Source organism: Mustela nigripes, chromosome 4, assembly GCF_022355385.1.
Source record: "Mustela nigripes isolate SB6536 chromosome 4, MUSNIG.SB6536, whole genome shotgun sequence".
NCBI lineage: Eukaryota > Metazoa > Chordata > Mammalia > Carnivora > Mustelidae > Mustela > Mustela nigripes.
Genome location: NC_081560.1, coordinates 92082698 through 92098262, shown reverse-complemented (window position 1 = coordinate 92098262; position 15565 = coordinate 92082698). Strand labels below are relative to the sequence as shown.

General features: G+C 43.7%; 1 protein-coding gene across 4 annotated transcripts in view; it reads left to right on the top strand.

Annotated features, from left to right (window-relative positions):
• Window positions 1-15565, top strand: part of LOC132016059 (contactin-associated protein-like 3) — a 170557-nt gene that overhangs the window by 105780 nt on the left and 49212 nt on the right. For all 4 annotated transcript variants that reach the window (XM_059397084.1, XM_059397082.1, XM_059397083.1 and 1 more), the window contains 2 exons: window positions 6739-6845; window positions 10766-10885. In XM_059397084.1, the coding sequence (XP_059253067.1) occupies window positions 6739-6845; window positions 10766-10885 (227 nt within the window). The remainder of the gene's footprint in view (window positions 1-6738; window positions 6846-10765; window positions 10886-15565) is intronic.

The window sequence follows — 15565 nt, the reverse complement described above, 5'->3', positions numbered from 1 at the left end:
TCTTCCACGTTCACGTTGTGCAAAGCGCTTTGTGCAGCAAATCTGTTCCCAGTTTAACGGCACTAGTTGGAACCCCATGTCGTGTCAATAAAGTTCACGTTGTGTTGCAATTTGGCAGTGTGTTAGAAAACTGTAAGTTCCAGTAGCTTAAAATATTAACTCATAAGAACTTGCTTTCCTTAATGCGGATGTTCATGGGTATAGTTTATATTCTGTTCATTTGTAGGGGCAAAAGGAGAGTCAAAGAATTAGGCAAAAACCCAGAATCCTAATTCTCAGATTGTGAAATGTATGCTGGCATAGGAACTGGCTTTGTCTGTAAATTAGAGCTTCTGCCAGCTCTGGAATCCTGAATCTTAGTATTGGGAGGGTGTTCAGAAACGCTCGCTTGGAGGTAGGGTACAGCCCTCGCCGATGGGAATGGCTGTCAGTGGCTCCGCAGGGTCAGGGATCAGGGGTCGGATTGTTGTTCAGTTGTGGAGCTCATGAAGCTCACAGGAACTTACTTCAGTGCCCTGGGAATTCCCGCACAAAAGCATGATGCAATCACAGTGTTTCTCTTACATAAGAAATGTATGTTGAGCCTTTGTGCAGAAAGGTCTTTAGCCAAAAACACACACAAAAAAATCCCAAAACAAAAAACCAACAACAAAGTATGCATGAGGTATGCCTCTGTATGTGTGTGTGTGTATCATCAAAATAGAAAGATTTCCCATATCACACCGAAAAATGGTTGTTAGAAGTATGTACCAGCAATGGATAGGGACCTCTGGGATCTGGGATACTAAGTTACCTTCTCGGCTCAAAGCAGAAACTGAGGATCATGGCAACCGCGTACGTGGGCCTGGAAAGAGCCATTGGCACTTTGGCTGATGTAGCCAATAATTATAATTTTTATGGTTTTCGTGGTTTAACATCAGAAAACATGTCCTTACTCTGCACTGTTAGAAATGTTCACTCTTCCTTGGTGCTTCAGGCCATACCTCCACCTCCATGTTCAATGCACCACGAAGTAGATTCATGTGGAAATATGACAGAGCAACCATCCATGCCAGGCTCTTGCCAGGCACTTGCTCTGTGCTGAGCCCGGCTGTCCGCCAGCCTGCACCTTGCTTGTCCAGAGCCAGTCATGCTTGTGCTCAGGTGAAGCTGAGATTTATGATTGAAATGCAGGCGATTTTGTAACTCTTATCTGTCGGGCAAAGGAGTTAATAATTCATGATGTATAACAGCATTCCTGGCCCAACAGCACAGCAGTTTATGAAAAGATGTTTGAAACCAGCTGGGGATACAGGAGACCTTCCTGAGCTGCACAAGGACTCATGTATATGGTGCTCTGTGCACCACAGGCTCCCATGGCACTGGGAAAGTTGTGGGTTCTTGGGGACAAGGCTTCGGGAATGGGGTTATCGTGGTGAGGGATCATGTCTTACAGCAGTCGTGTTTTGGACATTAGAATTTCGTGTCCTATAACTCAGGTTACACAGTCCTTTCCAGGTTCCTTTTAGGATCACAGGAATGCCACCTTGAATATCTCTAGGCACGGACTGTACTGATGGGGCCGCTTTGCCCACCTCTGTGGACTTTGGCCAGCATTCATCTTCTAGATGCTAAATGCAACATCACGTGCTCTACATGTTGTTTTTTAGAGATCAGTAGACTGAAGTGGAACTGTGGGGGGCGGGGGTTGTGGAGACATGCGGGATGGGTGCCTAATTTGTGCTGGGACAAGGCAAGGCTATCAGAGAGGAGGGAGAGACACCTACCCTGGGGTGGAAGGTGAGTATGTCAGTTGAGTGAGAGAGGATGGACATCTAGTGAAGTTTCAGCCATGAGCCCAAGCCAAAGTTCTGCCATGAGTCTGCCTGTTTGAACGTGGCTACTGTAGAAATTGGGTGTCTGAGGACGAGCAGCAGGGATGGCAAGAGATGGGGTTGCCTGGCTGGGAAGGGGCTACACCACAGAGGCCTGGTGGCCAGCTCAAAATCCAGACACTGATCTAAGGTTCCCCAGGAAGTCACTGAGGGCTCTGCTAGGAAGCCACTTGCACAGCTAAGCAATACTACTGACGGGGGAAGATGCTTTGGGTGTGGGCCACAGAGAGAGGGTGTGTGGCCTGGAGGCCAGGTAAGGGGCTGCATACCCATGAGAGAAGAGATGATAGCCTGAGGTAGGGAAGAGAAAAATGTAGATGACATACACGGTGTTTGGTGAACAGAAGTGCAAGCTGATGAGTGCATGGCTATGGGGGGATGGAGAGGGACCGGTCAGGATGACCCTTGGGTTCTAGCTCAGACATCTGGATAAAAGGTGGTATCACAAAGAAGAAGCACGATTTTTGGAGGCACAGAGTCAAGAGGCTTGTTATGAAATCTGAAGATATTTGGGGAATCATAGAAGTGCAAAATCCTAAATTTTGAGAAGAATCTTAAGCATGACATCTATTGAAGTTTCTGTCTCAATGTGGGGATCTCTTTCTCACCATAGAGAAGAGAATCCTGCTTCTGTTCCATCTTTTGGGAATGAAACCCTTGCCCATTCACCAAATGCTTCATCAGTGTCCTCTTTTCCACCCAGATTTCTACCACGAATCTTCGTATTTCCTGCTCTAAGTCTAGACACAGCTTACCCCCGTAGTCCAAGAAATACTCAGTGAATTCCCTTCATTGGCTCTCCTCTAGGCTACCGTGTATTCTCTTAGCAATTGTTTAGAGGTCAAGGCATTAAGCACTATCTCAATCCTGATTGCCCTCCTCTGCACCAATTGTGGTCAACATCTTCCCTAAATATGGAAGGGACCTGGTCCATGCATGATATGTAGGATTCATAACCTCCCTTCCCAAAGAAACTGGTGCAGGCTAAGCTCACTTCATCTGTGTGTAAGCATCACCAGCATGCTGGACTTGTGATTTCCACAATCACAAATGTGAGAGTATGCCACCATTTTAATTTTCTTGCTACAGCTGGTGCCTCTCTCTGGTCTTCCTTGTGCATGCTGGGTCCTGCCAGGAAAGTTAGAGGTTTGGGGTAAGGAAGCTGACCTCAGGTGTGTAGAGTCAAGGAAACTGTCCTAAATAGGCCAAGGACATGGGACAACAGTCACTGAGGGAAGGGCCCAGATACAAACAGACCTGCTCTATAATCATTGGAGGTGAAGAGATATTCTTCCATTTCCCCAAGAAGCTCAACTTCTAGTTCTTGGCATGGAATCAGGTGTCTTCCACTCAAATGCAAGAAGACCTGGCAGGAGAGTGTTTTTGTATGTCCTTTGAAAGATATTGGGCTCATTTCCAGCACCTTCCTCCTAAATAGCAAAGGAGTGCTAACTGCATAGGAGTACAAGGAACCCAGAGTTATCTATTCCTTTGACTCCTTGAGAGAAATAGGCATTGAGCTCCAGAGGATAACAAGTACTTAATTTAAGTTCCTGCAAATGTATGAGACTTTTGACTATATTGAGAGCTCTAACTGTATAACAAGAAGGCCATGTGCCTTGTCAGGACCCAAGTAATCTGCCTTTAAATTGATGTTAGTCTTCAGTTCTACATCATTGACAAAGTTGTGATGCATAACATTCCTTTGTGAGGACATTAACAAATTTGTTTTACCCATTCCTTGTTTGATGGACTTGTAGGTTGTTTCTACTTTTTGACTCTTATGAATAATAATGTTGATATAAACATGAATGTACAGGTTTTTGTGCAGACCTGTGTTTGTGGTTTTCTTGGGCAGATACCTAGGAGCAGAATTGCTGGGTCAAGGGTGAGTTTGTGTTAACTGCTTGAGGAACTTCCAGATTGCTTTCCAAAGTACCATTTTCTATTCCCAGCAGTGACGTAGAATGGTCCAAATCCTCCTTATCCCTGCCTATCCGTGTTATGATGTCTTTTTGATGAGAACCATTCCAGTGGGTGAGAAGTGGCATCTCGTTGTGGTTTTGATTTGAGCTTTCCTAATGACTAATGATGTCGAGTATGATTACATACATGTATTTTTCGTCTGGTCATCTTTTGTAAGGCATCTGTTCATGATTACATATGTGTATTTTCTGTCTGGTCATCTTTTGTAAGGCATCTGTTCAGATCTTTTGACTCTTTGGACCCAGTTTTTAATTGGTTGTTCATTGACCTTATTGTTGAATTTTAAAAAGTTTTATCTATATTTTGGATATCCATCCTGTGTCAAATATGGATTTTGCAAAAGCAGTCTTCTAGTCTGTGGTCTCTATTCTCATTCCCTTAAGTTTTAAATTTTAATGAAGCCCGAATTATCAATTTTTTCTTTTATAGACTGTAACTGAAAAGTCATTGCCATGCCCAAGTTCAGCTAGATTTTTCTCCTGTGTTCTCTTCTGGGAGTTTAACAGTTTGGTATTTCATAATTAGGTCTATGATCTAAGTTGAGTTAACTTGAAGTTCTTTTAATCTGTAATTGAAAAGTAATTGACATATTGTATTAGTTTTAGGTGGACAACAGAGTGAGTCAGCTGTTACATACATTATGAAACACTCACCCTGAATGGTGTCATTGCCACATGTCACCACACAAACTTATTACAATATTATTGACTATATTTCCTATGCGGTATTTTTCATCCCTGGCATTTATTTTATAACCGGAAGTCTGTACCTCTCAATCCCATTCACATATTTTGCCCTTCTCCCCTCCCCTATCACCTTGAAACCACTAGTTTGTCCTCATATTTATGAGTCTGTTTCTCTTTTTTATTGTCTTTTATTTGCTCATTTGTTTATTTTTTTCAGATTCAACATTCAAATGAAGTCATACGGTATTTGTCTTTCTCCATCTGACTTATTTCACTGAGCATAATACCTTCTAGGTCCATCCATGTTCTACGAAATAGCAAGATTTCATCTCTTTTATGGCCAAGCAGTCTACCGTTGTGTGTTTATATACCACATCTTCCTTGTCCACCCATCTGTTATGACTATTCAGGTTGCTTCCATGTCTTGACTGTTGTAAATAATGCTTGCAATAAACATAGGGTGCATGTATCCTTTGGAATTTGTGTTTTTGTTTTTCTTGGATAAATCCCCAGAAGTGGAATTACTGGATCATATGTCATTTATATTCTTACTTTTTTGGGGAACTTCCATACTGTTTTCATAGTTGATGCACAAGTTTACGTTCCCACCAACAGTGCACAAAGCTTCCCTTTTCACCACATTCTCTATAACACTTGCTATTTCCTGTCTTTTTGATACTAACCATTCTGAGCAGAGTGAGATGAGATCTCATCGTGGTTCTGATCTGCCTTTCCCTGATGATGAGTCATGAGCATCTTTTCATGTGTCTGTTGGCCATCTGGATGGCCTCTTGGGAAACAACTGTCCAGATTCAGTGCTCATTTTTTAATTTGTTATTTGTTTTTCTGATGTTGTGTTATATCCACTCTTTACATATATTGGTTATTAAGCTCTTATCAGATATATCGTTTGCAAATATCCTCTCTCATTCGAAAGGCTGCCCTTTTGTTTGTTGATGGGGCAAAACTTTCTGAGTTTGATGTAGTCTCAATAGTTTATTTTTGCATTTGTTTCCCTTATCTGAGGAGGCATATTTAGAAAAATATTGCTAAGGCTGATGGGCAAGGGTTTATTGCTTATGCTTGCTTCTAGGAGTTTTATGGTTTCAGGTCTCACATTTAGGCCTTTAATACATTTCGAGTTTATTTTTTTTGTGTCATGTAACAAAGCGATCCAGTTCTGTTCTTTTGTATGTGGCTGTCCAGTTTTCCCAACATTCATTGAAGAGACTGCCTTTTCACCGTTGTATATTCTTGCCTCCTTTGCCGTAGATTAACTATACGATTGTGGGTCTATTTCTGCACTCTCACTTCTATGCCATGGATCTCTGTGTCTGTTTCTGTGCCAGTACCATACTGTTTTGGTTACTGTAGCTTGGAGGTATAGTTTGAAATCTAGAATTATACCTCTAGTTTTGTTCTTCTTTTTCAAGATTGTTTTGATTATTCATGGTCTTTTGTGGTTCCATATAAATTTTAGGATTTTTTGTTCTAGTTCTGTGGAAAGTACTATTGGCCTTTTGATAGGGACTGTGTTCAATAGGTAGATTGCTTTGGGCAGCAGGACATTTTAACAATACTAATTCTTCCAATCCGTGAGCATAGCATGTCTTTCTGTCAGTTTGTGTCATCTCTGGTTTCTCTCATCAATATATTATAGTTTTCCAGGTAGAGGTCTTTCACCACCAAACACTCTTCTAGGCCCTGATGTCTCAGTTTGCTAATGCCCCATTTGTCAGAGCAGGTCCCAAGCCCAACCCAGATTGAAGAAAGCTAAGCCTCTCAGTGGGAGGATCTGCAGGTCCCACTGCAAGGACAGAGAGGCCGGGAGGGGAACAGGTGCAGCTGGCCGCCTTTGGTCTTTGCTAGCACTTTGTCTCTCAGGTCATGGATGAAACCAATCTTGCCTTATTTGTGAAAAATCAAACACATTTTTTTGGTAGAATGCAATGTGTAAAAAATTGATCTGCTGCCAATACAGAACAATTGGTAGCATCTAGTGGGTTTCTTAGTCTGTGGTGGGTACTGCATTAGGAAACCTTCTTTACAGACTCAGCAGGTTTTGTCCATGGTCTCATTTTTCTCCCGAAGGCCCTGTTGGTACCATGTTTCACTGTAGCAGGTTAGTGCTAAGACACACATTTTCTCCTGACAGAACGTGGGGAAAAGCCAGTGTATCTGTTTTCTTGCAGGTGTTTGCCCAGCTACTGTGAACACGGGGGCGAATGCTTCCAGTCCTGGGACACCTTCAGCTGTGACTGCACGCACACTGGATACACGGGCGCGACCTGCCATTCCTGTAAGCCTCACACCTCGTTGTCCCAATTTCCGTGCAGTTCTTTTTCCTTTTTGTGATTTGGTGTATATGTGTCTGTATCTGTGCAACCGTGTGGTGGAAAACAACAAAACCAGTAGGTATTTTAGAGACTAATTTGTGTCTGGTTGGTTATTTATTTTAGAGGTGAGGAGGGGCTGGGGGAGAGGGAGAGAGAGAATCCCAGCCCTGTATGGAACCTGACATCAGACTCGATCTCATGACCCTGAGATCATGACCTGAGTTGAAATCAGGAGTCGGATACTTAACTAACTGAACCATCCAGGTGCCCTTGTCTGGTTTATTTTTAATCAGTTTTATTTCCTAGTAATGTTATGACAGCTTACAGAAATCCATAGTATCAAATAGGACAGAAAAAATTAAATAAAATAGGAGGCAAAGGAAGATAAGTATAGGAAGATAAAATATAACAAAAAGTGAAAAAACAAGTCCCTCCCCCAATACAAAAGGCAATCTAGATGGCATGGTGGTGTTACTTGTTCTGTTCCTTGGGTTGGACCCAACTTTGGTTCTCAAGTCCTGTCTGCCAAAGTGAAGAGGACAAAGTACTGATCGTCCGTATTTATAAAACCACAGGGAGATAGTCTCTGGACGAGCACAGGATGGGAAATATCATGGGAGGAGGGGTTTTCTAGATGTCAGCCAGAAGCCAGGCAAACGTTCAGGTTCCTTGCAATCTTGATACTCTTTGATGATGGTGGTGGTTTACACACTGGGGACTTACTGCGTGCCTGTGTGACCCTCACTCTGTCTAGTTCTGCACATTTCAACTCCTTTAGAGTTGCCCTGGAAGGTAAGTGCTTTATTTTCCACACTGTGTGCTTGAGGAAAGACAGAGGTCAGCTCCTTTGACCGTGGTGACACCACTGCCAACGAGGGCTCTCGACCACCTCTCCATTCCATTTCTTCCACCTTGAATACCAGTCTCTTTCCTGGAGAGTTATTTTCTCAATTTCACAGCAAAGCACACTTTATGGACCCCTAATTCATTACTACTAGAAGCTCACGACAGAGCCCCGAGATCCTCACTGCTTTCTAATTACTAGCTTTTTTTGTCTATGTTTTTATTCTACTTTTTCCTTTTTTTGTGTATCAGTGACATTTCTTTTTTTTTTAAATTAATTTATTTTTATTCCAATTCCATTCATTAACACATAGTGTATTATTAGTTCCAGAGGGAGAGGCCAGTGATTCATCCGTCTTCTGTAACACCCAGTGCCCATTCCATCCCATGCCCTCCTTAAAGCCCATCACCCAGTGGCCCCATCCCCCTACCCCTTCCCCTCCAGCAACCCTCATTTGTTTTCATAGGCATCTCTTATGGTTTGTCTCCCTCTCTGATTCCATCTTATTTTATATTTCCCTCCTTTCCATTATGCTCCTCTGCTTTGTTTCTTAAATTCCAATTTTGAGTGAGATTACATGATGGTTGTCTATCTCTGATTGACTTACTTCACTGAGCATAATATCCTCTAGTTCCATCCATGTTGTTGCACATGGCAAGATGTCGTCCATTCTGTCACACCACATCTTCTTTGTCCATTGATCTGTCAGTGGACGTCTGGGCTCTTTCCCTGGTTTGGCTATGGTGGACATTGCTGCTATAAACATTGGGGCACACATGCCCCTTTGGATCACGACATTTGTATCTTCCAGGCAAACACCTAGTAGTGGAATTGCTGGGTCATAGGATAGCTCTATTTTCAACTTTTTGAAGAACCTCTGTACTGTTTTCCAGAGTGGCTGCCACCATTTCTAAGTCCCTTCTTTTGTAGCATGTCTCCCTTCTCTGGGCCTTTAGAGAGACAGCATGACATGAAAATTCCCCAAGCAAAGCTTGGATTATCCTGTATCTAACCTTAAGTGAATGGAACCCCAGGGAAGCAGGCATCATTGTTGGGATGAGAAGGCCCGGTCCCCAGCCCAGGGGGTTCTGCAGAGGAGCCAGAGGTTAGGAGGTCACCCCCCAACCCAAAATCCCATAAGTTCAACCAGAGCAATTCTACCTGCATCTCTATTTACTATTATGGTGCCAGGTAAGAACTTGCTGAGGTAACTATAAGGAGCTGGGCATCTGGGCAGTCTGAGGCTTAGTGACTAGTCTAGAGTTGCAGCTAGGAATGGGGTGGCCTCCTACTTACAGTGTCTCCCCATCACATCGAGCAAGGTGTCCTACACAGACTTAATGACTAAGGCAGAGTTGCTAAAGAGTTATCAGTAACTCTGATTTAAACATCACTCCAAACAACTCAGATTGAAAAAGTCCCAAGTGTTATAAAAAAGGGTCTTTCACTCGTGGCCTTCACAATTTGATTTGGTCGGATGACTGAACTGACTTTACTCTGATTCTCTATCTACGGAAGTGAAGGTTGGATAGTTCCAAAGCCAAAGGAAGGGATCAGAGACCATCAGATTTTGGTGTAAGTGTCCAGCGAATGTCTCTGCATTCACACATATAGCAGGTGTCTTCCTAGTGTTTCCTTCTCTGCCTCTGGTGCCTAGGCAGGCCCAGCCCCAACCCAATCGTAACCACCATTAGCACTTTATGTCTGTCCCTCTGGACACCCTCCTAGGCAGTTATGAGCATATTTATGTATTTGCAGAAACACAAACTTGAGTGGGCAAACTGCCAGCATTTCTGGGAAAGCAATCCGTGTTGTCTCTGTGGCCATGGTGGCCAGGATGGTGGTGCTAGGTGTGTGACAGATGGGGGCCAATCTAATTTGACATGCTGATACTCAGCCATAATTTATAAAAGAATGCCATATTTTGCAAAATCCTTGGGCAGGCAGACATGACTTTGATCTTCTTCTGTGAGAAAGGAGAAAATCCCTCTGCCCTGGCTGCCCTGATTCTCCCGGATTCTCTTCTCTTCAAAAGAGGCAGAGATTTAAAAGGTAGATAATTCAGAGAGCTTAGAATATTGTCTATTCTCCACTCATGCTCAGCCCCCTCTGTCCCTGCTAGGATCACTCTGCTCTGTGGCTCTGGCCTGGTACTTGCAGGTCTCTGTTCATGGATGCCAGGTCTCAGCCTTAGGAGGACTGAGGGACCCAGTCCACATTGTCCTTCTTGACTGGATGCCATTAGCCACTTCTCAGGTTTTCAAAGGATCTTTCCTGTCAAGGAAATAAGTGAGAAACGTGGGAGCTATTACTCAGTTGATTAGTCATTTAAACTTATTCCGAACATTGATTAAGTCCATCATTTACCGATGTTAGTCACTTGCCTTGTGATAGCAAAACATTTATTGCTGTATAAAAAATTCAACTAAGAATCGGGATATGTTGAAATTACTGAGAGATATTTCATGTGTGTATATATATATATATTATATATATAATTTTGACTTTCAGTTTGCTTGAATAATCATTTGTGAAGCATTTCAGGAAATTTCCTTTGAAAACACACATTATAAATGGAGTGAAGGAGAGTTGCTGATTTATAAAACTCTTCTGGAAAGTAATGCATTGCACAAGTAGATCATTTTAAGTAAACAGAGGATATAATTACTGAGTAATTTAATACATCAATGTGGTTATTAGATAATAACAGATCACTTAGGGAGTCGAAGCCAGTGCACTTCCAAGACTTAAACATCATGCGGCAGAATAGAAAGAGATAGCGTGAGGCCAGTTACCGTGGTTTTGGAATGAATTTGTTGCTAGAGCAGGCAGGGTTCAGATACACATGGTGATAACCTCTTAAAATCTTTTGCTCCAAGCTTCAGGGTCTTCATGATGCCTGACACAGGGGAACACTCCCCTGGAGAAATCATCCCGGAGAGCAAGGCAGAACGAGTATCACTGGGGAAAGCATCCCATACTAAGGATAGGGAGGGATCCAACCCACTGCAGCCCTTCTGAGACCCTTGTCCTTTGCAGCTCTGTTTGCACAGTCCTGTGACGCCCACAGGCACAGAGGGGACTCCTCAGGATTCTACTATATTGATTCAGATGGAAGTGGCCCGCTGGGACCTGCTCTTGTGTACTGCAACATGACAGGTACGCTAATGATATGCTTTACTGTGCCCGTTAAGCTCATGTGATTGGTTGCTGTGTGCAAAACCATGAGGTTTAGCTCCGTCGAGTAACGTGTGTGTTCCTGTGCAACTATATATAAGCAATATTTCATTTTCCCTAGAAACCCATTTATATATGGCGGATGGATACAGGTGTGTTGTAGGCAAGTTCTGCAAAGGATCAGTGCATGTACCGTGGTGAATGACTGCTGCCCGTGAACTGATGCAAATTCAAACGCCTCCGTGTGTGTGTGTGTGTTGGTGGCCACATCCTCTCTTCTGTGCTCATGTCACATTTCGCTGGAAGAAACAACCCTCCTTTACAAACTTCCCGTGCTACTCTAGTGGTGTGGACCTGGCGGGGACTTCGACAACCTTAGAGTTTGACCTTGCGTAGTCTGAGACACTGGTCAGAAAAGAGTCAGCTGTAAAATGGTTCTCAGGTGACCCTGTCCTGGTTATAATTTGCTTTCTCTGCTCTGGCTACGTGTTACCCCAATAGGGTTGCAATTTCTGGATAGAAGGAGTCATTTATGGGGAATTGACAATGGTGGTTTGTGATAAGCTGGAAGTTCTGCTGTGGTTTCTACACCTACTCTCACTCCATACACAAAATCTGAGCATTTTGGTGGTGGTGGATCTAGTGTTGATCTGAATTGGATCAATTATATCTTCCAGCCCCAAAACTACCCCCAACTTTGCATTGGATGGATGTATGACTGTTGGGGACTTTGGGGCAAGCATCTTATCATAGAAACTGACCAAAACATTGCAACGGGATAGGAGGTAAATATATTGACTTACTTTATTGAAAGGTATGCAATGTATTATGTATGTAAAGATCTTTCTAGATATCCTGGGCTCCAGTGGTTGTAACAGGCCTTCAACTTACTCAATTTCTGCTTGGTTTTCATGGCTCGAGTGAATGCCAAGAACAGAGAAAACTAAATAAAGATGCTGGCATCCCAGTAATACATTCTACTTTTATCAATCACGTGTCTAAGTATCACAGAAGTCTAGGACCTATTAAAGATTTTAATATATTTTGCTCTATAAGCAAAGTTCCTTATACACTGAAAAATTTCGAGATCTGGAAAAAAGTGAAAATGATCCCAGCTGGCACATTGCAAAGATGAGTAAGTTTTCAATGACTGAAGCTGTTTTCTTGATAATTAACTGCTGGCAAGGTTGGTAAGGCTGAGGTCATATCTATTTAAAAAAAAAAGCCATTTGCTGCCAAAAGGCATAACAGACAGCTAATTGCCTGATTGCAGTGTATGGTTATAATAAAAGAAAAAATAGTTTAATCATGCAAGTGGACACATGGTCCAGGCTTCACCAGGAAGCTTTCGTTGTGCATATTTATAAAGTGTCTTTGGAATGTACCGCTGGCTCATAGACACTTGTTTTAATACAAATTTCATAACATTGCTGATGTGTTTTGATGATCTGTCATTGCTGCTGCCTTTTCAGAGTGAGCTCACTAGCAGAGGGAAGAGTAGTTACGGTCAAAGTGCGAAGAGAAAGCAAGAACAGATCTCAGGTTTTGATTCTGGGTAACACAAGAAAATACCCGATGACATATAAGCCAGGGATTTTTTTTTTTTTTTTTTTTTTTTTTATCCTGGAGGCAAAAAGGAGCCTCTAAAAGGTAAAAAATCTCTTGATCAATTTATATAAGAGGAAGGCCTTACGGACTATCTCCTGAAGATGCGAATCACTTTCCTCCCAGGTGTGACTCAGAAATGTCCAAGTAATGCCCCACATTGAAGAGTTGAAAAAACAGTGCCTCCCAACACGGAGCTCCTGTGTCCTCAGTACCCGCTGTGCGCTGGGCACGGCGGTAACCGCGGCAGGGAGCGGAGGAGAACATTCCCCACCTCCGGTGTGCGGTGCTCAGGTCCATGCGCAGAGCCAGAGCCCTGAGAGCTGCTGCTGGAGTAGGGGGTTGGTGCATGGCGGCTGGTGCTGTGACGCTTAATACGGTGGGGGCGGGGCGCACAGGCCATGGATGGGGGGAGGGGGTCACAATTTTAAATAGAGCCATCCAGGGAAGCACTCAGTTTGAAAGTTAGGTTTGCTTCCAGAAAACCCGAGCAAGCCTTCAAGCAGAGGGAGTGCTCCAGGGATCCTAATCTGTTGGACAGACGCGGGGCGGGGGACCTGAGGGGGACCCTCAAGTCACGTTGCTGGAAAGTGACAGGTCCAGGACTCCCACTGGCAGAGTAGTTGGGGCTTTTGGCCACCAGGCTGTGCCCAGCAGGAGCAAGGAGACTGTTAGTGGGGATGGGGTGGAGCCGGTGGGAATGGAGGAGGGGAGAGATTTGGGGGCCGAATCCATGGACCAATGTGGCTGGAGGAAGACAGACATCTGGAACATCTTCCATGTTTGCATCCCAGCCCTGGAAGGAGGGTGCAGGTATTAGCAGAGGGAAGAGGCGGGTCTGTAGAGGAGAGCAGGATCCCCACAGTGAACACCTGAGGTTTGGGTGGCCAGCTGTGCGAATAGTTAGTGGGGACCTGTTGGTCATAAAAACAAGTGCAGTGTGTCATCTGAAAGCCCGCTGGGTAGTTAGAATCTCCTCGGCAATACAAACTTCTAAAAACACATTTTGGAGAGTGACTTTACACATTAATTGAACAGACCAGCAGGATCCCCTTTGCTTTGGGGTGGCTGGTGGATGCTGTCCCTCATCTCACAGCAACATAGGTCTCTGGGTCCCCACACCCTTGTCTACTGTCCACGGAAGGGTAGCTCTGCTCTCAGCAGAATCGGGTTCTGTGGCAGCATCCCAGGAAAAGCTGTGTTTTTATGAAGCTCCCTGAGATTTTCCGATGTACATACAGATTCAGAAGCCATGGCCATGGGGCTTGGATCTTTGGTTTCATTGGCACAGCCTGCCGTGTGTCCACCAAAATTAAAATGGAAAGAGGGCAAAGGGCATCACAGAAAGGAGAAATAGAGCCAATGCAGCTGTAAAATTCGGTGCCACTGTTCATTTCTTGGTCCAGACCACGGTTCTGTTGCTCCGTTTGTAAAATTGGTGGAATTTAATGATCACCGCATCCACAAAGGCAGCAGAATCGCTCACATGCATTAAGATAATATTGAAGGCATGAATTCTGTAAATTAAACATCTTCCAAACTCTCTAACTTAATCTTGGAAAGTCTTAGAGCTTTAAAGCGTGCATGTGCATGTCTGGTAGGAATTCATGAACATTAGGGTAATGATTTAATGATTGATATTGCTATATGTTTTTATTATCAGATAACACTTAACAACCATGTACACCTTCATATTACTTTGCAAATGACCAAGCAAAGTATAGATCATTGTATCACAAGACCTTTTGGGTAATTAAGTTTTTAGAAATGTTTCTAGCTGCCTTTCATAAAAGAAAACCCCTAAGGTTAGTATATTCTTATTCTATGTGATGAATAAATGTCATAAAGTTCCATGAGTTAGGGTTGAGCTGGAGCATGGAACACGCAAGCATGCACATACACACACACATGTGCATGCGTACACACACACATACGCACACACATCCTGCTTTGTTAGAAATACTGCGGAGAGGATTTCCAAATAATGTTAAATGCCAAGGGTTTTTATGAAACTCAAAGCCATAAGGAAAGCGCCATGCTAAAGACAGAGAAATGCAGACAGAGGCCAACTCAAAGATGCCAAATATTTCCAGAAGCTACATTGCGAAGTTTTTAATCAAAAGTTTAAAACAATCCAAGGTGATCCAGGAAGGACCCAGAGTTACAGTCCCATGAGGTCCCCCAACAGACCTCGTGACAGTGGAAGAACAGATCGTGGCCTTCTTCTACCAGGAGGGAAGTATTTCCGCTGCAAGGTCACCTTCTCCATGAAGCTACCATGCCCATGGACAATGAAGTATTCTTTAATTATTATAAACAAATACTCACACTTGGAGAAATATGCAATAAACAAAATTCTAAAGCAATGGCTGCAAGTCTATACTTGGTAAAAGCCTTCCAAACTCTGGTGCCAGAATGTACTCTGAATATATTCTGTATAAATTTTAGTATCTTTAGTATAAAAGCAACCAAAACAACAAAAAAAAGAAACTATTTTGAAGGGACTGTTTATGCAGTTTGTTAACAGATCGATCGCCTTCCTATGCAGAAGAGACAAAATCTAACTTCAGTGATGGCGGGATGAGAAACGTGAGCTCGATGGCTCTGCCCGCAGGGACAGTGGGGTCATCTGTGTCCCTGGAACCCACCCCCGCAGTTGTCCTCTGATGTGTTCCTAGTCGTGTTCCAAACACTGGTCCCCAGACCCGGCACCGTGGGAGAACTTGTCTCAGGGAGACGGCATGAAGGCAGAGCTATGACTCTGCATCAGGTTCATAAGAGTCGGCAGGGGCTCGAGGAACACGCCGAGGGCGTGGTCAGCTGCACACCTGCCCGCTGCCCGGCTCAGATCCTGATTCATCGACTCAGCGTGTTAGTGATCCAGCACTTACCATGGACTCTGTCACGCTTGTGCTGACCGAGCCACCATGTTTCTTAAACAGCCTCCTTCTTCCTGTGACAAATTGCGAGTGGCCTCCAGCCGGCGTCATGGTAGAATGGAGGACAGCCAGTCAGCTGCTTTGCATACTCGCCCATTAATTTCAAAAGGAAATTCTC